At 38.3% G+C, this 27,145-nt stretch overlaps 2 protein-coding genes across 2 annotated transcripts in view; one reads left to right on the top strand and one right to left on the bottom strand.

Moving 5' to 3' along the window:
* Positions 1-17,024, bottom strand: part of ZC3H6 (zinc finger CCCH-type containing 6) — a 58,676-nt gene extending 41,652 nt beyond the window's left edge. The window contains exon 1 of the mRNA XM_054575563.1: positions 16,657-17,024. Within this exon, the coding sequence (XP_054431538.1) occupies positions 16,657-16,688 (32 nt within the window). The 5' untranslated portion in view covers positions 16,689-17,024. The remainder of the gene's footprint in view (positions 1-16,656) is intronic.
* A 1,586-nt stretch (positions 17,025-18,610) lies between these two features.
* Positions 18,611-27,145, top strand: part of ZC3H8 (zinc finger CCCH-type containing 8) — a 32,694-nt gene continuing 24,159 nt past the window's right edge. The window contains exons 1-2 of the mRNA XM_054575562.1: positions 18,611-18,772; positions 22,727-22,823. Coding sequence (XP_054431537.1) covers positions 18,681-18,772; positions 22,727-22,823 — 189 coding nt within the window. The 5' untranslated portion in view covers positions 18,611-18,680. The remainder of the gene's footprint in view (positions 18,773-22,726; positions 22,824-27,145) is intronic.

Here is a 27,145-nt window from a genome sequence, read left to right as displayed (position 1 = left end):
GGACTAGGTGCAAGACAAAAGTGCTGCCAGGACAAAAACAGACCAGTTGTTCAAGAGAAACACATTTTTTTCTGGGAGGTCAGAGAGATTTGTCCTGAGTCCTCATGAAGACACTATTATCTGATACAATGGATACTATCATCAATAGTACCCATATAACCAATTCGACGTTTTATCACTTACAGCATATCTCAATGTGAACCAAGGACATGCTGTCACAGTTCAACTGAGAAAAAGCAATTAAATGAAGAAACAAAGTAATATTGTTTAAGTACCTAAATGCCCCACATTCTGATTTAATCCAGAGATGAAATCAACATCTAGAGCAGTGATTCTCAAAAACTGTAATGTACATAAAAACTTTCCCCCCCAGGGGGAAAAAAATTTCATTTAGAAAATATTTTTTCAACTATATTTTATTGATTATGCTATTACAGTTGTCCCAGTTTTTCCCCTGTATCTCCCTCCGCCCTCTACCCCCCTTCCCTCCAGCACTCCCCACTTAGTTCGTGTCCACGGCTCATACACAATAAATCCTTTAGGTTCTCCATTTCTTATACTATTCTTAACCTCCCCTGTCTAGTTTGTACCTACCAATTATGCTTTTTATTCCCTGTATCTTTTCCCCCATTCTCCCTCCTCCCTATCCCTGCTGATAATACTGCATGTGATCTCCATTTCTGTGATTCTGTTCCTGTTCTAGTTGTTTGCTTCGTTTTTGTTTTTCTAGGTTCAGTTGTTATTTGTGAGTTTGTTGTCATTTTGCTGTTCATAGTTTTGATCTTCTTTTTATTAGATAAGTCCCTTTAGCATTTCATATATTAAGGGCTTGGTGGTGATGAACTCCTTTATCTTTTTCTTGTCTGGGAAGCTCTTTATCTGCCCTTCCATTCTAAATGATAGCTTTGCTGGAGAGAGTAATCTTGAATGTAGGTCCTTGCTTTTCATGACTTTGAATACTTCTTTCCAGCGCCTTCTTGCCTGCAAGGTTTCTTTTAAGAAATCGGCTGATAGTCTTATGGGAACTCCTTTGTAGGTAATTGTCTCCTTTCCTCTTGCTGCTTTTCAGATTCTCTACTTATCTTTAATCTTGGGTAATTTAGTTACAATGTGTCTTGTTGTGTTCCTCTTTGGGTCTAACTTCTTTGGGACTCTCTGAGCTTCCCGGACTTGTATGTCTATTCCCTTTGCCAGACTGGGAAACTTTTCTTTCATTCTTTCATTACTTTTTTCAAGTAAGTTTTCAATTTCTTCTTCTTCTTCTGATATTCCCTATGATTCAGATGTTGGAATGTTTAAAGTTGTCCCAGAGTTTCCTAACCCTCTCCTCATTTTTTGGAATTCTTGTTTCTTCATTTTGTTCTGGTTGAATGTTTATTTCTTCCTTTTGTTTCAAATCATTGATTTGAGTCCTAGAGTTTGCTTTCCTTCACTATTGGTTCCCTGAATATTTTTATTTCACTTTGGATAGCCATCACTGCTTCCTTTATTTTGCACCTATACTCAACCATTTCTGTGAGCATCCTGATTACCAGAGTTTTGAACTCTGCATCTAATAGGTTGGATAACTCCTCATTGCTTAGTTCTTTTTCTGGAGTTTTGATCTGTTCTTTCATTTGGGCCTTATTTCTTTGTCTCCACACACCTGTTACGTTGTAAGGGGCAGAGCCTTCGGTATTCGACAGGGTGGGGCAATCCACTTGCAGCACTGTGACACTGTGGCAGAGGGGCCAGAGAGGGAACAATGCCACTTGCTCAGCTCTCACCCCTTTCAGCCACTTCCCCCGCTACCCACAAGCAAATTGCACCCTTCTGGTGCTGACTGCCGATGGGTGGGCTTGTGTACATTCTAGGACCCCATGGGCTCTTCCAATGGACTCTCCTGTGAGACTGGCAGTTTCTCCTGCTGCTACAACCCCCACACGTTTTTACAGCCAGAGGTTTTGAAGCTTTCTTTCCTGGCGCTGGAATCTGGGGTTCCGTGGTCTGTTTCACTTCCCAGTTGTTCCTCCTGGTTTATCCGCACATGAATGTGGGACCACCTGGTCTGCCTACCACTGCCTTACCACGTGTCCTGTCTACCCCGGCTTCCCATCTCTGCCTCTCCTACAAGTCTGGATGAATGTTTCTTCAACTCCTTGGTTGTCAGACTTCCATACAATTAGATTTTATGGCAGTTCTGGTTGGTTTGTTTTTAAATTGGTTGTTATCCTTCTTTTGGTTGTGCAAGGAAGTGAAGCTTATCTACCTACGCCTCCATCTTAGCCAGAAATCCACTTAAATACTTATTCATTACCTTTTCAGCAGGCATACACTGGCAAAAAAGAAAAAGACATGATTTTCTCTCATAATATTTCAATCTAGTGGTGAGGGAGACAGACAGACATCGAAGAATCATAAAAATAAACAGCCAAACAAATATGTGAGGAAGGTAAATAGTGCTATGAACACACACAGCAGGAGAAAGTCTGGAAGGCCCTCCCTGAGGAAGTCATGAATGAACTGAGATAAGGACTTAACTGAGAGATGAAGGGTGGGGGAGTGACACTTCTGGCAAACAGGAAATAGAATGAGCAAAATATCTGTGTAGAAGAACTGAGAAAGGAACTGAGACAAGGCCAGTGTCACTGTATCATAAAGGAAAGGAGGGTGGCTGGTTCAAACTTATGCTAAAGTGACAGGTGACACTAGGATCATGCAAAGCTTTGAGCATCCTGAGAGAAATAAGGAAGCTCTGAAGCGTTTCCAGGAAAGGAAGTGATGTAATATGGCTTCCACTCTAAGTAAAAGACAGACCTAGAGGGAAGAGAATAGGTGCAGGGAAGCAGCTGGGACACACTACAATAATCCAGTGGGAGCCTAAAAGAATGGCATGTACATGGAGATTCTGACACTAGCCACACTCACTTAGATACACCCACTGTCACTGATGGGAATGCTTTTTCCCCGACAGTGCTGAGGAAGAAAAAATTAGTTGGAAAGCAACAAATACTGAGAAGTAAATAGGCTATTATCCTTCATGAAATCCTTCTTGAATATTACAAATATTCCCATGATTTATACTTTTATATCATTATCATTATTACTGCCAAGACCATTCCTTTTCATAACATCAAGATTTTCTTTAAAAATAGTAAGGATATGAATTATAATGAGTTAATTTTCTATATCATAGCAGCAGATAATTCCAATCTTTCCAGAAATCAAAATTTTCAAAGTATCCATATGTACATACATGTACATGTATACATCCATACACACATACATGTATACACAAATACACACACATATATATCACCTGGTATAGGTAATAAGTATATCAGTACTGTATTAATGAAAAATCTAAATTCAAGCAATACATCTTCCTCATGAATTTCCCAGTATAAATTTGGTGCAGAGTACACCATGAAGTTTTAAGTTAAAAGACCTTTTGAACAAAGAAAAGGAGTCCTTAAAGGGAGATCTATGCTTTTATTTAAACACATTTTCAGATAATAAAAAAAGATTAAAAACAAATGAACTATACATACATTCAACTAAAGACTTTGAAAATGGGCAAATCCAAAAGAACAAGAAGAATGAAAATAATAAATGTAAGGACAGAAATCAATAAAATAACAAAAGCAACAGAGAATATAAATAAAACTTCAGGCTATTTTTAGAGGCATAACCATCCACTACTCATTATCATACCAGTTGGTTTCAGTAGTCCTGCAGTCATTCTAATATAGATATGAACAGAAAATGTAAACAATTACATTTCAGCTGTGCCTTTAAAAGAGGACAATTTGCCCTGACTAGTGTGGCTCAGTTGGTTGGGCATTGTCCTGAAAAACGAAAAGTCAGCAATTCGACTGCAGGTCAGGGCACTGGCCCAAGCTGCGGGTTCAGTCCCAGGATGGAGCTTGTATGAGAGGCAACCGATCAATGTTTCTTTCTTGCATTGATGTTTCTCTCCCTCTATTACTCCCTCCCTTCCCCTCTCTCTAAAAAATAAACAAACAAAATATTTAAGAAAAAATAAGAGAGAACAAATTAACCCTGCAAGACCAATTACTGCCTGGAAAAGAACTTTTAAAAATCTTGGAGCCATCAGAGGATTATGGATACATACTTTAACAAATAATTTAAGAACAATGCTCAATAATTTTAGTCTAAATTTTAATGATCTAATTCTTTCACTATTTGTCTATCTTTGATTCCAGCTAATGTGCTCATAATTAAATAATTCTGAAGCAAAATAACATCTTGATTCAAATTTGCAGTAAAAATAAAACTAGTGTGATGATAATTAACAATGAACACTTACTCTGCTGCCAGACATGTGTAATCAGTTCATTTCACCACCAGGTGAACCCTATCAAATACTATTATTATCTTCATTAACCAGGTAAAGAAAGGAGACAGAACTTAACTGCTAACAGATGGCAGAGCTAGAACCCAAACCCCAGGCACTCTGATCCTCAGGCCCATCATCTTAACCACAATGGTTTGTTCTTAGGAGTAACTTGCAACCAGACAAACCACTTGATAGCAGCTGATATAAAGAAGATCATTTAAGCCCTCGCTGGGGAGCTCAGTTGGTTAGAGTACTGTCCTGCTATGTCAAGGTTGTGGGCTTGATCCCCGGTCAGGCACATACAAGAAACCACCAATGAATGTATAAATAAATGAAACAACAAATTTATGGTTTTCTCTCTCCCCCCTCTAAAAATCAATTTTTAAAAAGTTAAAGAACCTCACTACCTGGTAGACAGAATATGGGGACATTTACTGTAAAATTCCACATTTTTATGTTTAAAATTTTTCACAATATTGGAAAAAGGGGACTTCATCAATGCACCATTTAGGTGGTATTTTAAGAGATGATACAAAGACTGTTAAGGTCTGAAAATTGAATTTCTAATATGCTAAAGTAGGTATGAGTTACTTCAATTCCAGTTCTTTGAATGATTGTCAGGAAATGGTAGCCACCAGTCTGGACTAGTTGGACTGATAATATAGAACCTGGATATAAGGTATTCTTTTTTTATTGAACAGTATTTTTTTAAGTGCTCAAAGAAAATCAGTCAAAAAATTTTAGTAAAAATTTTTATTGCATAGATTTTTAAGATGTAAAAAGACCTAAATCACACAGAAATTAAAAAACAGGTCTCCCTATTTCATTTCAGGATCTTCCACAAGCTAATAAAGAGTGGTGCAGTATAAGTAACAGCCTATGAGGTGAAAGCCTCCACATCAAGGTCGGAAGAGGGAAAGAAAAGAGGGGATGCTAGAAGAAATGAAAATTGCTGCTATTACTAAGATTTGCCATTTAATTAAGACAAAAAGGGGTTAAGCATCAATATCCAGATAAGACAGTGTAATACTAATGAGGCTGCTAGAGCAGCAATTTTCACCTAAAGAAGACTCACACCAAAAACAAAACAAAACAAAACAAACAAGCAAACAAAAAAACCCTCTTATTTAATGAAGACTAAGTGTTTGGCCAAGGGAAGTCACCTGAAACTGAAAGTTAAAGGAGTGTTAATAAGAACAATAACCAACAACAATAGATTTCTTAAAAGGACTAATTAATACTTTAAATTCATGGCATGTTAAAACTGAATACTGTACTTAAGAAGACATCATTCACAATAGGGTAGAACAGAAGCTCTAGAGCTGGAAAGATCTGGGTTCAAGTCCTGCTTCTCAGTCTTAAACTACCTGTATGAACTTGAACAAACTGTCTCACACCCCATACTCAGTTTGCTCATCTACAAAATGGGATTAACCAATTTACCAATGCAGTTAAGGATTAAGTGAGATAAAGTTAGATAATCATTTAGCACTGTACCTAGGCAGACAGCCCTCAACTAAAGTTTCCTTTCCTCTTATGATTTACTTGAAATAGATATATTTGAATAAAATGGGTATGCTAGACTACAGGTACTTTCATTGAAATTGGAAAAGGTTATAAATCCAAGAGGCATGAATTCTAAGGGGAAATTTTCCATACTTTCCTTCAGAGAATAAATAATAATGAAAAACTATCCAAAACAAGGGAAAGCAGAAAGGAAGCTAGAGTGGACCAAGTTTGAAGTCTGTTCATGAGGGCATTTCTACTTCTATCATTAAGCAACACAACAACAACGTGTGTGGAAGCTCCCATATTTCCAAAGTCTCTTGAATGTAACAACAAAATACGAGACACAATGTAATACCTAGTGTTCAGAGTGACTATGGTGACAACAAATATTCATGATGACCCAAAGTAACTTAGAAAAGGTTAAATCAGCCCTGGTTGGCGTGGCTCAGTGGACTAAGCGCTGGCCTGTGAACCAGTCACAGGCCTGGGTTGTGGGCCAGGTCCCCAGAAGGGGGCACGTGCGAGGCAACCACACATTGATGCTTCTCTCCTTTCTCCCTCCCTTCTCCTATAAATAATCTTTTTTAAAAGAAAAGGATAAATCAGTAACTGTCTATTTAGTAAGATAGAAAAGCACACCATGTATTTTATTTTACAGAGTTCCTTTGAAAATATTTACAACTGCTTTCTTGTAAAATGTTATTAATTCCTCCCCCATCCAATGCCAGGCAGAAGAGATCGCTGTATGTTAATCTATGAAATTAAGAATTTAAAAATATATCCTTAAATTTGTACATTTGACATCATGAAGGAAAAGCATTTCATTCCCCAAATATCCTTTATGCCATAAGCAGAGACAGACTATTACATGACTCAAACAAAACTGTGAACACATTTGTCATAGTTTTTTGAGACTACACTTTAAAAATTATTTTTATATTTGATATTCTATCTGGGATATCTCACTAAGCCAAAATTCACTTACTTTCGTTCCCTTTCAATTCATCCTCTTGATATAGGCTCTTCAGAGAAACTAGAAATTCAATAGAAACAAATTTCGGCAAATAAAATACCCTTAGAATTTGAAAGCCAGAAAGCAACCGGCTAGGTGTCATGATGTCAAACAAAAGCTGAAAAAGTCTTGTTGGATGAATCTACGACCACCAAATGAAACCGCCTCTGACTCAGTATCTGAGGACACTTGCTTTGTAAGTGTCCAACCTCTCAAATTAACTGATACCAGATTAATTATAATATGAGCTACAGGGGCTTCAAGATTTGAGAGTGTGATGGGAGTGTTGGTTGTTTTTTTTTAAAAGATGTTCCAAAATTAGGCTTTGGCTTAAGTATTCAGCTAAAGCATGTTTCTCCATTATGCCTCAGTTGCTTTCAAGTCACTTCTGGTGTCTCTGAATGTAACATGATCAGCGACTATGACCATTAGGTCAGTATTATTCAATGTAACAAAGTCATACATAAAAAAGCCATGTCATCTGAATTTACTGTTAGTATCTACATATTTATTTTCTAAGTTAAGAAGGTGTTTTAGGTACAACTTAGAATGAGAATCTCATTCTGTGCTTTATATATTGACATCTTATCAGATAAAGCATAAATATACATGAATGCAAGAGAAAAATGTAATTATTGATGATTATAAGAGCTACTTTATGAAGAATATAAGTTAAAAATTTTCAAATAATCAAATAGAGTAATAATACTCATAGCTGACTTCAGAAAAAATATCCTTTTTGAGCTGACAAATGAATAAACTTTAAATGAAATATACAAGGGTGAATTATAGAAATTTTTGTAATAATTCTAACTTTGTTCAATTATTTGGTATACTAGTATTCACAGCATTCAATAAAATAACCTCTGAAGATGATGTGTAATTTTTAATTATTTAGTTCCATGAATCTTTCAAAAAAAAGTCCTATTTGGGAATTCATATCTTTTATTATGAATTAAAAACAGAAGGTTAATTTTGTTACCTCAAAATTTCATGAGAAAAAACTCTGAAGTTATGTGCAACATAATCAATCATCCAGATGTTTTAAAAATATATAAATAAGAAAATGTTAGTGGGGAAAAAAGTTCCCCCAACTATCTTGTATTCCACTAATCTTAGTTAAAAGTGGCCCTCCATTCAGTATCCATCATGTGCACTACAGCAATCATAGGAGGAACAGAGTAATAGGCAGTGCTGAAAATTGTTACTGTACTATCATGTACTATTTTTTTAATTAGACTACTAAAATGTTTAATAAATTATAATAATTTGAAGAATATTTAAGATTGATCCACATATTCCAGAAGATCAGTATATGATAATGATACTGGCTTCAGTCCCAGCTTTGGTCAAATACTCATTTTCACACTTCGACATTTGACATTCAAAAAAATGCATATTTGGTGCAATGTATTTATACACCCAAAAGATGTAGGTATTTCTTACTTAAATGCATTATTCACTTTCATTTGCTTACCCAAACTGTAATTTTTAAACAGACTCCTATGTTCTCCAAGGGTATAGAAATCAACCCACGACTCTCCCCTTATAGGCTAAAGAGCAGAGGTTATAAAGAATTCAACCCTACAGACATACCAGTGATCTAACATTTTATTGTCAACTGCTAGTAGGCAAGGAAAATATAAACAAAAGAGGTATCAGTTCTCATGCTCTTTATGCATTTTCAATGAATTTCCTTAACAGACTGAAACGTGTTTTTTGTAGCTAAAAGTTTGCAGATCTGTTAAATTTACTTCATATTCCCTAAAAGTATGTGAAAATTAATATTCTTTATAAATTCAATTGTTAATGTTTTGGATTCAGAAAAAACTGACGTATAAGATGAATTTATAATGAACTAGGATGAAATTGCCTGTGATCGAGTAATACCTTAAAAAAAAAGACCAAAACCCTTTTAAGTGTCCAAAACCTAACCCAGCATCTGATACCAAATTTACTATCATTATGATTTTCTATCACAAGACAGACTGATTCTCATTCAGATATTTAGTCACTCTGGACAAGTTATTTACCCTCTGAATCTGTTTCCTAAACTATTAGTAACTGCTGTCATATAGACCAAATGAATTAAAGTATATGAATTGTAAACAGCAATATATGTAAAATATCACGTATCATGAGTTCTAAACCTACATTCTTTATTTTTCTACCACTTTTATAACATTGTTATTGATTTTCATAATTGTTTTATGTATAATTTTAATGACAATTAACTTAGGTCTCTCTTTAAAAACTCCTTGGAATTTGCTTTGGTTATTATTTATTTGCCACTCAAGAACGTGTCTATGGTTTATGAAAGCTGAAGTATTAAAACAGTTCATTTATAGTGTTAAGCTTTGAACTCACAGTATAAACAAAGCGCGCACTCGCTCTCTCTCTCAGAGAGAAAGGTTGTTCTTTGCCAAGAGAAGTAATTGTTGGAACTGCTTTTGCTAAGGACATCCAGTGACTACTATCTGGGTTGGTAAATAGCATCAGCAGTCAAGTAATACCTCCCAGGACCCAAACACCTCAGAAAAGATACCAGAAATAAGAATGCCCTCAGAAAGTTCAACCATAAAACCAAAACAAGATGAACCAGGACAGAGATCAGGAAGTCAGACACATGGAACCAAGTAAAAGATGACTGACTAAATTTAAGATATTAACATGAAATGGAAAGAAATTTATCTATGAGAAAGTAGGGTTGATGAGCAATGGAAGTGATGAAAAAGAAAACATGGAAACAAATGTGACCAGTGCCTGCAGAAGCACTGCCCAGGAGAGAGGACCTTGTAAGGCAGAAAGATACAAGAATCTGCTTGGCAAATGTATTATGGAGATGGAAATATCACTTTATCTGAGTCTCATGCCATTTAAAATTACAGTAATTTATAATCAACTGCCTTGTTCTAATCGCATGTCTTATTAGGCAACTTTTAATAATTTGGTTTTCCAAGTATCATTCTACAAAATAATATACTCCCTGATTCCAACATCCAATCCTCATTTTACATGACCAAATTGGCATTCTGATATGTACACATACATACATATACATTCTCTGGTGATGGTGATGTCTTTCCTCCAATAAAAGTTTGAGCTCTAGAGTCAGGTTATTTGAGTTTCCATTGATTTACTGTAACCTTGGAAAAATACATCAGTCTCTTAGTGTCTGCTTCCTCATTTGTAAAGATGGGGAATACTTTCTAGGGTTGTTGTGAAGGCTAAATAATTCAAAGCACTTAGAACCTGTCATACAGTAAGCGCCAAGTAAATGTTAGCCATTGTTATTATTTTTGAGCATGAAATAACATACTGAAGTCTGATCAGCTCTGAGACTGATCAGTTTCTGAATCTGAAAAAGTAAAGCAGGGACCCTATGTTGTATAACTCCAGGGGGCACCTATAGACAAAAGAATATGCTGACAGCAAGTAGAGGCTTGACCTGGTGAATTCAAAGTCATCATCTCTGTGAGGTTTTTTGGTAGCCAGATTGCTTGTCTGCCCAGGTGAAAACATAACTTGACTGTGTAACAAGGGGTCACAAACTCAGATTCGTAAGTGCAGGCAGGTCGCCTAATGAGTGAAGATAACTTTGCTTGGGAGCCGAGTTAGCAGACAACATATGAGTGATAGGACTGTGGAGGTTGGAGAACAAACCAAACCTGATGGCATTCAAACACAAATATTTTTAGACACCCTGTCAGGCAAACCACAATATGGGCAGACATTAGGCCTCAAGACCATGAGTCTGCAAATCCTGCAGCACTCCTTCATTCGTTTTTAAATGTCCTACTTTAGTATAGTCTTACTTTCCTTTACCTATTCTGTGATCATCCCTTCCTTGGCTTCTAGAAAACTTCCATCTTCTTTCTGGTCTCCTCCACATACATGTGTGATCTCATCATTTCAACTAACTTGTCTGCTGAAAACTCTCCGATCTTTATCTCCAGTTCTATCAACTTTAAGAAACAGCTCATAAATTTTGCCTTTTGTCTGCTTTCTCACTGCCAATGCTGTTGACCAGTGGCTCATCACCCAATTTCTAGACTTTTATGATAGCTCTCATTCCTTGCTTTCATGCTCAACATCCATCTAGCAGCAAATCCTATTGGTTCTACCTCAAACCATATCCAAAATCCAACCATTCTCACCTCTCTGGCTAAATCATAACCTGTCACTAAGGTCACTGAAGCAGCTTTCTTGTTACCCCTCTTACTAAAGAGTTAACACCTCCTCTGTTCAAATCCTCCAGTGGCTTCCGTTCCACTCAGTGAAATCCAAGTTCCTTACAATGGCTTACAAGGCCCTCACAATCACCTGTTGCCCATCTAACTTCATCTCTTACAGCTCTCCCCTTGGTTTGTTCTTTTCTGTACCTACAATGCTCCACTGTTTCAACCTAAATGACACTAGGTTCCTTCCGGGCTCCTGGCTTTTTCCACCTTCTCTTATCCCTTATCTGGAACGCTCTTCCCCGAGATGTTCTGGCCTGGATTGTTCCCCTATCAGGGTTTTGCTCAAATGTTACTTTTTCAGTAAGTGTTGCCCCAAAACACCCTATTTAAAATAGAAATACCCTTTCCACCCATGGGATGCCCCATCACCCTTTATTCTTTATCATCTAACATGTTTTTCATGTTTATTGCTTCTTTCTCCAAAGAAAATGTGAGTTCCATTACGTAAAGAATTCTTTTCTTTATTCTCTTCCCTGAGCCCAGAACAACATATAGTAAATATTAGGTGCCTGATACTTAAGGAAGGTGATTGAAAGTTCCCTAACTGGTCTTCTTCTACTGATCCCTTTCAGTAGTCCACTTTCTCCTAGTCTCAAGGTGTATCATACCCCAAAACTCATCTGATCATTCTGCTTAAAAAACTGCCAGTACCTATACATGCTTCAGGTTCTGACCCCTAATTTATTTAAGCCTCTTCCTCATTGCCTAATGTGTTGTACACACTCCACATACTAATACTTGTACCATCTCTGAATGTACTATTTCATTTCTCCATGTTGTCCATGTATTTCTCTTTTTGCTTGGCCAAAACTCTTATTCACCCTCCAGACCTAGGTATCTCATAATGCCTACCTGACGCTTCCACCTACGCCACCACTACACTCAGTTCACATCTCCATTATACATGGTGCTATCACTAGGTATTTACCAATGTTTCTCCTACTAAATCATAATCCTGGAAAGCAACTTCAGTGATGTTGTACTCAGATTTGTTTTCCCAGTGCTTAACATGGCACAGAAATATCTGTTGAATAAAAAGTTAATGAATGAAATTTAAAAGTGAATGAAATAATTTGTCTATAAGGGGCAAGGAAAAGAAAAATGTCTTCCTAAGAGTCAAAGTGCTTTCCAACATCGAATCTGAACATGATGTCTAATTTGAGTTTTTTTGATAAAAACTCACTCTAATTTTTATAATAGTTAAATTAGCAGATTCAGGAATCAAAATATATTGAGTGTTTCAGTTTTGCAACCGAAGAGTTCAAAATGAGTTCAATGAAGAGTTCTGGAGAGTGGCTGCAAAATAGTATGACTGTACTTAAGACCACTGAATTGTAAACTTAAAATGATTATGATGGTAAATTCTATGTCATGCATATTTTACCTAATTAATTAATTACAATTAATTGATTGTAATTAATTAATTAATTAATGGCCTAGTGAGGGAAGGCATTTACTTCAGTAAACATACTAAAGTACAAACCAGATATTGTGTAGAGCATCAACTGAACTCTGATGTAAGAAACTGCATCTGCAATTTAATTAAAATTACTGACATTAAAATGAGAAGGGAAGTTGGAAGTAATCTAGCTCAACTACCTGATTTCACAAAGAAAAAAAAATAATCACAAAACAGAGAGGAGCACTAACCAAGTTAGAGGAAAAACTAGGATCAGAACCCAGGCTTTATTTAGAATGCAGGGCTCTTTTAAAATATCAGCACATTACCAAACAATCCAAGAAGTGAAGGCTAGCACTTACTGCTTTACTTGCCTGTGAAAATTTAATGAAAAGTGAAAATAATACTGCAGGGAGGAGTTGGCATACCTGTGTTCTTATCTAGATTCTATCTGTGGAACCTCAAACAAATATGACACACTGTAATGCTACACCATCTCATGGATTAATGTGAGAATCAAAGGAAAGCCCCACTACAAATCAAAAGTATTATCATCTCCTCCATCCTCATTCCTCCGTATTTCCCAAGTCTCTCAGTAAGGTTTCAATCATTCTGTGGGGGTGAGGGAGAGGAAGGGCGGGGCAGGGCGGTATAAAAAGCCCTACCATTCTGACTATGTGGAGTTCTGTTGTTCTTAATTTACATGAGGAAGCAAAGTGGGAGTGGAGGGAAAGAAGATAGGAAGGTTGCTCGTAATGAGCAAAGAATAACATTCCTTGCTCGTAATGAGCAAAGACTAACCATACCTAGCAATTGAAGACTCTGAGAATCATACGCTCCTTATACTGTTCATGTTAAAATTATCTTTTTCCCCAGTGAGGTACTTGTAAAACTTTTTACCTTTAGAATATTTCAGAAAATTGTACAAGAGTTACTTGGATGTATATTTATCTTTCCTACTCTGCTGCAGATGTGTCCAAAGCAAGGACTCATTATTTAGCTTTTAGGAGTTGTGAATTGTCTTAATTGGGTAAACATTTAGCTACAATACAAAGGTAGGTGGTTGGAATTGTGCTACAGGAACTGGATGAAAGGGAAGAATGGAATGAAAAAAGAAACAAGAATTTTATCCTCCTTTGATTTTCGCCAACCTCTATTATTTATTTCTAAAGACCTAGACAGAAGTCCTCCACTAACATTCTACATAGTCACGTTTATTGGTTAAGTATTTTTGTATTAATAACACTTTATAAAAATACAGTGTTTTCACTCCAGGCATGAAGATATTTAGAGGAAAGGACACCAAATGGGTAATTTTTTAAAAAGCTAACTTATTTGGCAAACAAATCCTACGCAAAATATTCACCATATAAAACGTGCACAGAAACATTTTTTAAAGAGAAAAAATGTGTTATGTGACTATTCATTTACATTTAGAATCTCATTCACAGGTAAACTGAAATAGTAGTATTTTAATTTGTATAATCAAAGCAGTTGTAAATAAAAATCATACATTTACCTTTTTTCCTTCACTCACAATATACCTTAATTTTCAGGAACATCAAAAAAAGAATACCCTTGAGACAATGTCTAGCTTCAAATACCAGAATTCATATATCTTCACCACCTAATTCACAGAAACTTTTATTACAGTATAAAATAACTAAAATGTAGAAGGAAGAATATTTTGGGATTCCACAGACTAGTGAATTTTTTTCCAAATTTCTTAAGAATTACCAGGGGAGTTTATTAAAAATACAGACTACCAACATTCTCCTCTAGAGATTCTGATTCCTCAAAGGGATTCAATGATTAAGTTTGGAAAACAGTTATCTACTATAGTAGTTTTCAAATTAGCAGTTAATAGAATAATCTGAGCTTCTGAAGACCTCAAAACTCAGGCTGAGACTCAGACATGGCAATGACACCAACACCTTTTAAAACACTCCCCAGAGATGTTTGAGAACCAGATCTTGTAGAACTTGACAAATTCTTGTAGAAACCTCAGATCAGTTAAGAAACTAGGCCCACTCAAGTTCATAAAGCTAAGTAGAGCTAGAGCCGTTTCTCTTGACTCCCAGTTCACTTTGTTTTTTGATGCACTTGTTTTGTTTTTCATATAGGTAGACCCCCCCCAAAAAATACATGAAAAAAATAAACCATCTCTTTTTGCCTCATAATACTGCCACGTAACAACTGAATAAATTAAGATGGAACAAATGTTTTTGTTTTAGAAATCAGTAGAAAATATTCTTAGTCCTAGTGTAAAACAATAGATGAAATATCACTACTACTTAAATTCCTACCAAGCTGTTAATATCTTACAAAGAATTCCTTAAAAATTTCTTTTTAACTTCTAACCGTGTTTCAAAATTTCAAATTAATTTTAAAGTCTGGCATCGCAGTTCCTTACTATCAAAATTATGTTGACACCTGAATTTGGTGACATGGTTTTCCTACTGCACAGACTACATAATTCTACATACTGAAGTGCTCTGTGAACTGAGAACAGATTTTCTTCTTCCACATACACAAAGAAAAATGAATTTTAGCCTCCATAGGCAAAATCTCATCATCGGTTAGTCCACAGGTATTCACAGTGGAAAACTTCTCAAGACATTAGTTAACCTATTCCAACAATTTTCTCATTTTAGGAACAAAATAATGTTTAAAAAAACACGAAAAAGACTATGTCAAGTACAAGCTTATATACTCATAATTTTAAGTGTGTTTTTTTTTTTAACTTTCTAAAAACTACGACATGTTTAATGCTTTCTGGTGATCTACTTTTATTAGAACAGTACCAAAGTTGTCAAAATATAATTTTTATCCCTCTCAAGGTTACCAGATTTCTGCTTCTGGATTTTTTTTTTAAGTGTTTGGAATGCTTTACCAAAAGCAGATCACATTACTCCACAGGTAGAATTTCTATATAGTCTAGGGTGCAATGTGTACTTTTCACTACTTATATTCCCAAAGGAATAATTGCCAGGTTCTAGATTTTAAAATATTCTACATAAGAATTAGGTGCAATGAGTTTTTCAATCACATTTAATGGAGTCTAGCAATATTAAGGAAAGCTCTTCCTTTTTCTTAACCATTAAGATATCAATGTACAGGAATGTGCTGCTTAACAAAGGGAATGTATTCTGAGAAACGTGTAGTTAGGTGATTTCATCATTGTGTGAGCATCAGGGTGCACTTACACAAACCTAGATGGTGCATCCTACTACTGTAATTTTATGTTCTATACTTCTACAGGATTGGCAGCGCTGTGGGTATGTTTACACCAGCATCACCACAAACAAGTGAATAATGTCTTGTGCTAAAATGTTAAAACAGCTACGCGTCACTGGCCAATAGGAATTTTTCAGCTCCATTACTGTGTAATCCTATAGGACCTCCGTGGTACAGTCGATCCATTGTTGACCAAAACGTCATTCACCATCCCCCCCCAACCCCCGCATAAGACTGTTAAGCTAAAAGCCTAACCAAAACTTTAATATGCTGGTTACGCTATTTAAAATCCGTAAATACCCCAAACCATTAAATGGAACCAAGAGTATGCCTATAAAGGCATAACATAATTTTAAAAATCAGATTCTCAGTTAAATGTTCAAGTGATATACCGTATTTACAAAATTGGGCTAGATGGGATAGATAATACATGGAGCTTCCACTAAGTGCTACACTCAGGTTGGCAGAGCCTAAGTATTTGTGTTAACATTTTAAACTTGGTATTTGCCATTTCAAGTACATGGCATTTCGGGTTGCTTAAATATTTCCTAAAAACAAAACAAAACAAAAAACAAACAAAAAAAAAACCCCAAACATGTTTATTTTTCGGAATGTGCTAGGGTACCGGTCAAAGACAACACCAGTATTACCAATTCGTGGCAGGTCCTCTCTGGCCCTGGCCCGCAGCCCCAGCCCGGGGCGGGGGTCGCACTTGCGGCGGGCGGGGCAGGAGGCCGGAAGGACCCGCGCGGTGGGCAGGGACGGGACAGGACGGGAGGGGGCCAGCCTCCCCGCCGCCGCCAGCCCGGCCTCCCAGGGCGCCGTCCAGCGCGGCGGCCCGGAGACACCTCGGTCATGCAGGGCCCGCCCGCCCCCGCCCAGCCCTCTCCTCCGACACACAGACAGACAAGGTTCCGACCTGCCGCGCCCTGCGTGTTCACAGTCTGTCATGTTTGGTCAGGAGCGGGGCGGGGCTGCGGGCCGGTCTGCGGGGCACGGGACCCCGGCCGCCCGCCGTGACGAGGCGGTAAAAACTCACGGTTACTAGTGAGCGACACAGACACAGACTTTCCAGTCTGTTAACAACCACGCCAGAGAGATGGGCTCTCTGCAAACACGGGGCGCGGCCGCGGCCGGCGCCGCCGCGCTAGTCTCTACTCGCCGCCGGCGGCCGAGGCTCGGGAGCGGGCGGGCGGGAGCGCCGCGACGCGGGGGTTTGGACAATGGCCGCAGTGGCGACTGCTCCTCACCGACATGGCGGCCCCGAGACTGCGCTCGACAAGATGGCGCCGCACTCCAGTCGGAGATAGAGGCGCAATATCCCTCCGCGCGCCCCGCCCAAAGCCCCGAGCATGTCAGCCATTGGGTGATACAGCCGTCAGTAATCTTCAGGGGCGGGTCCCCAGCCTTGGTGTTGCGGAGGAGGCGTCTCGGTCCGGGCGGCGGAGGCGCTTGGGTCTGGGACGCTACCACCCCCGGCAAGTCGGTGCGCAGCGTCTCGGTGCAGTCCCGGGGATGCTGCCAACCGAAGTTTAGGGAGACCCCTAACAAACGGCTTCCGAAGCCGTCCGCCGGTGTGGGGTAGTAAAGATCGTGCACTGTTCACTCGTTTTTTAATAAAATCTTTGCTAAATGATGGAGGAATGTACTTTCTCGTTAAAAGTTGTAGTGAGCCTTTCTTTTTGTAATGTTTAGTGTTCAGGATCGCGTTTTGGGGAAATAGCTTGGCTTAGTCCTGGAGGAAAATTCCTTGGTTTTTATTAAAATGGTGGACTTCATGGTTGATCCTCCCAAATACCTGATTTCCTTTGTCCCTGCTTAATGTGAACGAAAACGGGCTACAGTAGGCCAGCCACGCTCAGGGGGTGCCGCATGGCAGGTTTGGCAGGCTGGGTGACTGAGTAGCTACCCAGGAGGGTTTGATCACCAGTTGCCAACTGGACAGGTGATGGCAATTCATAAGTTCCAGGCGTGTAGCTTTCTTAGCATCTTCACTCTTTGCCTTAAGTGAGCCTTGTCCATTGTGCTTATGCATCTAGGATAACAAGTCTTTAAAAAGTAAAAGTAATTTTCTTTTCAACACCTCCCCGGCACCAAAGACGGAGACAGTGAAACTCCTCATTATCTTGCTGCCCATTGATTGTAAATGTTAATTATCCTATACCCACCCCTGTAAAAGAGTTAGGTATCTCTACATTTTGCTTTTTATCCCGTTCTAATGATTTGAGTGCATAGCTTTGTCCCGCCTCCCTAATCTACCACCAATGGATTTTGTGCACTTTATAATTTCTCCTTTGATTCTATTGTATAAAAGGGACAGGGAAACGGTCATTCTCCAGACCGCCATTTTTAACAGTCCTAGCTTCATCTCTTCCTGTCGAAATTGCATCAATACTGAGCTCAAATATTCCCCTTTCAAAACTTACCAACCACACAGGCTGTCTTCTGAACCTTATTAGTTCTTGGTATTTTTTTAATGAAATTTCTGCCTAAATGTTGTGTTTAATCCTATTGTATGACAACACTCCCCAAGTCACGTAGACTGTCCACACTTGTATCCTCATCTAGAACACAAGGAAGAGCATCTGTAGTAGGAGTCCTGCGAGCTTGTGAGCATTAGGGAGGTTGAATGTGAAACATGCCTACTGTCAATCAAGCAAGTGCTCAAATCAATGGTAGCTGCTGGGGTTTCGATTCAAAGGAGAATCCTAAGGACCAAAGCTAAAAACTACAGTAAATATTTTTCACAAAACTGGTCGAAAAGCACAACAAGAATATTCACAGACTTAGGGCGGTGCCTGCGCGGAACCTGGGGAATGGTAGAGCGCGTGCGTAGTGGAGCGAGAATCGCGTGCTCCGAGGGCCCTGGTGGCGCATGCGCCACCGGCCTGCGCGGCTCTCTCATTTCTCCGCTCCTGCAGCTGCGGGGATCTTGGCTGGAGGATGGATTTTGAGAATCTTTTCTCCAAACCTCCGAACCCGGCCTTGGGCAGGAAACCACCCACGGACTCCAACGCCGCGGACTCCGGCGACAGGTGATGCCCCATGTTTTCCTGCTTTGAGCGCGGGGGCCCTAGCGGGTTCGACCCCCTCGCTCTTTCGGTGGGCTCCGTGCTGCGCGGGGCGTAAGGAGGTAGGGGGTTCGCGGGCCACTCGGATGTGGGGCGACGGAGCTGGGCGAGTGCGCGGGTGGAAGCCAGGGGCGCGGGGCGCGGGCAGAACGACACGACACCGGAATGCTCCCCCTCTTCCTCCGGGCGGGTTGGGAGCCGCCTGTGTCCTGATAGCACGTGTGAGCTGCTGGGACACAGAGATCATCTGTCATTTCTCACCGACACGTGCTAGGCACTTTTTTTTTGTAGAAAATGCCAAACCGTCAGTTCACCAAGCAGTGAAGAATAAAGAGTGAGTAGTATGCTTCTAGTCCACTGATCAGCATCCAAAGACCCTAAAAACCGTCATAAGTCAGCAAACACCATTTAGATATAATTACTAAATATGAACAGAGGCCGCTGGCTAAATGGCGCTAATTTATTGATCTCATTCTTGGATAGTGTAGTTTGTTTACACTCAGATATTCTTTCACTCTTTTCTCTGTGACTTTGAAATGCTAAAACCCACCTTTTCTTCTAAATCTGCATCTTTGCCACAGTTTCCTTAGGCAAAAACCATAACACACTGCCCTTATTCCTTTATTTCTCTCATCTGTGATAAATCTCTTAATCTGGTTGACTTTACCTTCGTATCACTCAAATCTTTTCACTTCTCTCTGTCTCACATACCTTAATTGAAACTATTTCTTTAATTTAGTCTCCAACTTACAGGTTTACTATGGTACTTTACGCAAAATGTCATTTAACCTTCTCAACCTTTAAGAGAAAGTATTTTCATTTTTGTAGATGAGAAAGTTGAGGCACAAACTTGCCAAGATTACACAATGTAAGTAGCAAAAGTGGGATTAAGTTACTTAGTCTTTCTCTAGAACCCGTGATTTCATCTCAATATTTGTAGGGCACAGTGGCTAAAATAAGACCTATAAATATTAAAAAGAGACAAAGACACTAATTACTTGCAGATGATAGAATCATCTACAAAGAAAAAGAAAAGGAATCAATAAACTATTAAAATACATCAGAGAATTCAGCAAGGTGAATCATCACAAAAAAAGACAGTAACAACATATAAAAAACCAATAACACTCATCGGTTTGAAAATTTTACTGAACCATTTTTATGTCATACTTTAATGACACTTTTGGATATTTGCCAAAATGTCAGATGAAGAGTAGTACTGTATTATGGTTTTGTTGAGCACCTGTGAACTGTTGTTCATATCCTTTGCATATCTTTCTCTTTAAACTTTTAGGATCCCTGGTCTGTAGATATTTACCCTCAATTTATTATTTATTTTTTGGCTTTGCCTATGGCATTATTTTCAATGCATAAAGGTTTTTGTTTTAAATGGGTATTTTTTTCCTAGTTATTTTATTATGGAACTATTCATTCATTGAAGACCTGCTATGTACAAGACATTATTTTAGGCCCTGGGGCTATAGCAATGAACAAAAGAGATTAAAGAATCTTGTACTCGTGAGATTTATATTCTTGGGGCACAGACAATATATAAATATATAATAGGTGCTCAAGTAATATAATTTTGTTCAATATCTTTTAGTTCTAACGTTGATGAGATGCCATGGGAACCTAACTTAGGCGTGTATCAGTTGGCCTATGGTAAAATTAGTTTCATTATAGGCTTCACCACAGTTCTAAGAACCTATGAATGATGTTAAGTGAGGATTTAACTGTATGGGATTTTAGGCAATCAGTGCCATAGAGAAAATGAAAGAAAGGTAGTTGGATAAGAGGAGAGGATGGGATAGTGGGGAGAATGTAGATATTTTAAAGAAGGTAGTCAAGGAGAGCCTGACTTACAACATTGATAAGTAATATTTGAGTAGGGACTGAAAGGACGCGAGGGAGATTGACGTTTAGCAGGACAGTGTTCCATTTACAGGTCCTCAGGTGCAGTGAACTCGGTGTGATTAGGTGGTGGGAGCAAAATGGCCAGAATGACGAGTGGAGTAAGAGTAGAGTGGTACAGGGTAGGTTAGGGAAACTGATCGTGTAGGGACTTACAGGTGCCATTGTAAGGGCTTTGGCTCCTTCCGTGAATGAGATGAGAGGCCATTGGAGGGTTTTCAGCAGAGAGGGACAGTTTAGGCAGATCATCCGCATGTGTTGAGAGTAGAATGTAGAGGGGCAAGAGTAGCTTGCATCATAGTATTAGTGTCAAGAAGTAGTCAAATATGGAAATATTTTAAAGATAAACTGGGTGTCCTCATGTATTGAATGACGGATATGAGAGAAGTCAAGGTCAACTTCAGAGTTTTTGGTCAGTCTTGTTAGAAGGTTGGAGTTGGAGCTTAAGATAGCAGGAGAATTAGATCAATGTTCAGATTTGCATATATTAAAATTATGTCTGGTAGATTTGAATTGGATATGGTGAATTGCAATTTGGCTCTGCCCGCCTGGGTTTACCCTGGGAGCTGGGTTTCAATCTCAGCTCCACCGTTTATTAGGTCTGTGATGAGTTACATAGGCTTTCCATAATTCAGTGTTCTCATCTGTAAAACAGGCTTTTAAACAGTAGTGTGTATGCCATAGGGTTGTCATGATATGCGAAATATGTATGAGACAGTGCCTAGCACAGAGTAATCATAATGCAAGTGTTAATCTGCTATTGTCATTATTATTCTGCCCAAGGATAGATTACTTCTTGCTACCTATGATTCATTACCTAAAACCAGAACAATGAAAGTCCACAGTATTTGGTTTATTGGCTCTTGGTAGAACAATGGTAGCTTCTGTGGGAGGCTGAAAACTTGGTATCTTATCTGATGGGTGTAACTCTGAAACTCTGAATGGAGACAGATCAGTGGTAAACTGTTGGATTGGATGGAACTGTGATACCCAAGCTCCTCCTATAACTTGGAAAGAAGCACAAAGCCACTCTTCACATTCTTATAAGATGTTGTTTTGAGTATGTACACATTGTCTGGTCTTCGCCTTTTTCTGGCATGTAATGCATGTCTTAAGCTTTCTTCAATAGCCACTGCTTTCTGAGACAAAATTGTGTTCAGTGCCCCTGTATCTATAGTATCAACCGTTATTTAGGTTTACTATAAATTATATTGGCTTCTTTGTTCATTACTTTTTTGTATTTCCCATCTTTATCTTTCTTGGGTTCACTTCTAGTTTTCTTGGGTTATCAAGTAATTGTTTCAGACGACGTGTATACAGGTTCAACTTCTCAGTCCTTGTGAGTGTGAAAACAACTTCTCTTTTTCCTCTTCCCACTTAGAATATAAGTTTGGGGCTCTCCTGACCCGGGAAGGCACCCAGAATTCTACCTGAAATACTGGTCTCCCTTGCACTCCTTTTTGTTTGCTAAATCTTGCATGTCTTTTAGGTTCAGAAAGCCTCTGGCCCCCAAACCTAGGTTGTGTTCTTCATCTATATACACCTGTACTTACCATACCATATTGAAATTGCTTTCCTCCTTTCTCCCTAGCAGATAGAAAGTTCACAGAAGGCAGGGACAAGGTCTGTTTTGTTGATTGTTGTATCCTAGGATTTAAGGTCCAGGTCCTGGTGTATGGTAAATACTCAGTATTTTTTGAATGAATGGAATGATAAGTGAATGGATAAATTTAAAAGCTCCTAATACTTGAACATTGAGGCTATATAATGAGATCTAAAATTGCAGCTTTACTTTTTACTCATATTTTACTCATAAAAATGTTGCCATTTACTGCTGTTTATAATTTTGTTCATTATTTCTCTGGAGTATTTGGAGTAGAATTTGCATTTGGAATTTCTTTGAGGGCAAGTGGAAGATAAGCCAAAGATATGGATTTTGATGCTGTGATGTGAACTCTTTGCAGGTTGAAAAAACTCCTCTTGTGTTATTTGATATTTTTGCTACAGAATCGATGATGAAATAGATGATACAGAAGTTGAAGAAACACAAGACAAGAAAATAAAATGGGAAGTAAAACTGGAGTGTGCGCATATTCCCAAAAAAGTAAGATAAGTTGGCATATTGAAAAAACAGATAGGAATGGATATGAGACATTTTTAGGGATCCTGTTTGTCCCATTTTAGTTGACATTTGAGACCCAGTTACTTATATCAAACCTGATTGCACTTTTTTATAAAAATTATCATTTAAGGACTTTGTCTTTTAACATGAACTGTTTTCAGTGCACTGGTTTTATTTTTGTTTTCCTTATTTCTGAAATGGGTTGTGAAGTGTTTCTGAAACTTCTTTCAAATCAGATCAAAATATTAAGGATATTTGTTGCTAACTTTGAGTGATTTGAAGCTTAAAATTTGTATTAGTTTGCTAGGACTGCCATAACAAAGTACTACAAACGAGGAACTTAAAAAGTAGAAATTTATTGTTTTATGGTTCTAGAGTCCAGAAGTCTGAGCTCAAGGTGTTGGCAGGGTGGGCTCCTTTTTAGGGCTGTGAAAGGGAATCTGTCCCAGGCCTTTCCCCTACCCTCTGGTGATTTGCTGCCATCTTTAGTGTTCTTTTCCTTGGCTCCCAGACGTAGCGCCAGGACCTTTATCTACATGTTTGAATGGTGTTCTCCCTGTGCGTGTGTCTGTGTCTCAATTTCCCCTTTTCATAGGGACACTGGTCATAGAGGATTAGAGCACACCCTAATACCTTATTGTAATTATATATACAATGGCCCAATTTTCAAACAAAGTCACATTTTAAGGTACTCGGGGTTGGGACTTCAATATAAGACTATGGGGGCACACACTCAACCCATAACAAAGCCAATATCTATTCCTTTCTTGCCTTTTTTTTCTTTTGAACTTTTTTTTTAAATTATGAATTTTGACACATTACAAAAGAATTGGTTTTAATTGACAATAAGACTCACAGACACAAATAGGCTTTACTTTGGTACTCTTGTACTTAGCTTTGTAAAAGGTTTTAAGACAGAAAATATAGCAGGTGTAGCATCTTTAGCTGCTCAGGAAGCCTCTCAGCTACCCAAGTATATCACTTCTTTTGCCCTTTGGGGCATGTATGCTGCTGTGGACGAGAGCCAAGATTGACAGGGAAAAAATGCAGCTTGAATTTCCCACTTTTTTCTACTGTTTTATTAATTTGGGTCCCAATCCTCCCTGCCCATTTAAAGTCCTCTAATCCATGTGTACTATAACCCCGTATAGGAGATGGGCAGGTGCAGCATTCCAGGATTACCTTCAGTAGTTCCTAAGAAACAGCACTATGAGAAGATGAACACCTAAATTACTCCTAAGGAGGTGTGCTTTAGCCTAGGCTCTTTACTCACAAGTATGTAGAAGGTGAACGTATCTCAGTTAGTTAAAAAGAGAGCACCCAGGTCAGCACGTTGGAAGTCAAGGAAGATCATTACCATCAAGCCTCTGGTGCCTCTCTTCTCAGCCATACCCCTTGTTTCTTTCTAGAGATAAGTACAGTCCTAACTTGTCTATTAATCATTTCCTTGTTCTTCTTTACAGTTTTACGAAAGCTGTCACCCATAAGAATACAGGTTTTTTCTTTCCCGTTTTTGCATTTAATAGAAAAAGTAGTGCCCTGTATGTTCTTTTTCTCAACATTATATTTGTAAGATTTATAGGTACTACGGTATATACATGTTTGTTCCTTTTCTTAGCTGCATAGTATTCCATTATTTGACCATACTAGATTCTATTGCTGGTAGACTTTGGATCGGAGTCCCATTTTCAGAGCTGTGGCAGTGCTGCTGCTGGTACCCTGCTGCACAGGTATGGTGGTTCCCCTTACAGTTTTGCTTTCCTTGGTTTCAGTTACTCACGGTCAGCCATGGTCTAAAAATATTAAATGGAACATTCCAAAAAAGAACAATTTGTAAGTTTTAAATTGAACACTGTTCTAAGTAGCATGATGAAATCTCATGCGATCCCACTCCATCGCACCTAGGACGTGATGCGTCCCTTTTGGTCCAGCCCATCACGCTGTAGACACTTCCAGCCCGTTGATCCCTTGGTAGGCATTTTGGTTATCAGATTGATTGCCATGGTATCACAGTGCTTGTGTTCAAGTGACCCTTATTTTACTTAAAAATGGCCCCAAAGTGCAAGAGTAGTGATGCTGGCAATTTGGATATTTTAAAGAGAAGCTGGAAGGTGCTTCCTTTCTGTGAAAAGGTGTGAGTACAGTACAATAAGATATTTTGAGAGAGAGACCACATTCACATAACTTTTATTATAACAAATATGTTGTTACAATTGTTCTATTTTCTTATTGTTCATATTTTACTGTGCCTAATTTATAAATTAAACTGTATCATAGGTTTGCATATTAGGAAAAAATATAGCATATATAGAGTTTGATACCACCAGCAGTTTTAGGCATCCAGTGCAGGTCTAGGAATGGTTAAGTGGGGACAACTCTGCATTTATGTAGGAGTGGAACTGCTGAGTTTTTAAGCATCTTTATCTTTACCGTAATGGCAACCTGTATTCTAAAGGGGTTCTGATTTTTCTTTTTCCTCCAGAGGCAGCAGTATGAAGGACTGTATTTCTGGTGTTCCATACTTGATATTGCTATATTTCTAGTTTTTTGCCATCTCGTGAGGTATCTCATTGTAAACAAGTTTGTATTTTCTTGATTACTGTTGTGATGGAGCATCTTTACGTACATTTGTACATTTGGATTCCCCCCTTTTTTTGTGCCTGTTAAGTCTTTTTGTCCTTTTTTTGTTTTTAAATCCTCACCCAAGAATATGTTTATTGATGGAGAGAGACAGAGAAGGGGACAGGGAGAGAGAGAGAAACATTGATTGGTTGCCTTCCATTCCTGCCCCAACCGGGGATCAAATCCACAACCTAGGTATGTGCCCTGACTGGGGATCGAACCCGCAACGCAGGCATGTGCCCTGACCAGAATCAAATCCACAGCCTTTTCATGCACAGGACAATGCTCCAACCAACTGAGCAACCTGGCCAGGGCTGTCCTTTATTTAAATTGGTTTGTTTTTGTTTTTACCTTCATTTATAGTTCTTTATTCTGGATATAAAGGGGGTTTTCCCTTTCTTGTGGATTATGTGTTGCAAATATCTTCTCATTTTGTGGCTTGCTTTCCACTCAATGGCTTTTTGTGATGAAAAGTTTATAACTTTAATATATTCAAACTTGTTAAACTTTTCCTCTATAGTTACTGCTTTCTGTTTTATTCAAATATCCTAAGATAAAAATATTTTCCAATAGTGTCTTTATTGTTTTGCCTTTCACATTTAAGTTTATAGTCACCCAATATTGATATTTGTAGACACTATGAGGCAGTGGGAACAACACATTTTGTTTTACTTTTCTTTTCTGTTATTGTACCCAGTCATTCTGGTTCCATTCATTGGGAAGAAAGGACTGTTTTTGCCTTCACAGGTCTGCAGTGTCACCGTTGTCAAAAGCCAAGTGTTCATGTTCCAATGGGTCTGTTGCTGGACTATCCTCCTCCACTGGTTCATTTGTCTGTTCTGTCCCTCAAGACCTGTGTTAATTACTCCAGCTTTTTATAATGAGTTTGTGTATCAGGTAAACAAGTCCTCACACCTTGTTTTTCTTCCTTATGTCTTGGCCGTTCTTAGCCCTTTGTATTTTCATATAAGTTTTAGAGGCAGTTTGTCAAATTCCACAGAAAACCCTAGTGGGAATTTTATTGAGAATGCATTGAATATATAGATCATTTGACGTGAATCTGTTGACATCTTCAGAACAATGAGTTTTCTCTAGGTCCTCTTTAATTTCTCTCAGCAGTGTTATATCATTCTCTTGGTAGATGTCTTACATCTTATACTCTTTTTGTTATTAGATCTGTTGCTAGGTGTTTGGTGAGGTTGTTGTTAATTACATCCTTTTTATGTTGGTTTCTCATTTGGCTGGCATATATAGTAATTTATGAGGTTAAACTTTTCAGTTCTTATTAACCTTTCTGGAAATATCTTGAATTTATCCTCATAATTGATAGGTAGTTTGGCTGAAATAGTATCAAGTTTGAGGTTAAATTGCTTCATTTTCTTCTGTCCACCAGTGTTGCTAATGTGAAGTGTTGCCAGTCTGATTCTAGTTCCGTGGTAAGTATCTGGTTTTCTCTGGAAGCTTTTAGGTTCTTCTCTATTTTTTGGTGTTCCTAAAGATTGTGAATCTTTTTTCATTTAGTGTGCTTAGTGTTTGGTGAGACTGTTCACTCATACTCCATTCACACCCTTCAAATAAGAGGCATATCTTCTTTTTTATTTTTGTTCTCTTTGTCCTTTATATTTTTAAAAAAATATTTGCTTTTTTTTTTTAGAGAGAGAAGGGAGGGAGAGAAACATTGA

This window comes from Pteronotus mesoamericanus, unplaced genomic scaffold (assembly GCF_021234165.1).
Source record: "Pteronotus mesoamericanus isolate MK-2021 breed Mesoamerican mustached bat unplaced genomic scaffold, CSHL_Meso_final contig_311, whole genome shotgun sequence".
Lineage (NCBI taxonomy): Eukaryota > Metazoa > Chordata > Mammalia > Chiroptera > Mormoopidae > Pteronotus > Pteronotus mesoamericanus.
Note: the sequence above shows the minus strand (reverse complement) of the source record. Positions and strands in the feature narration are given on the sequence as shown.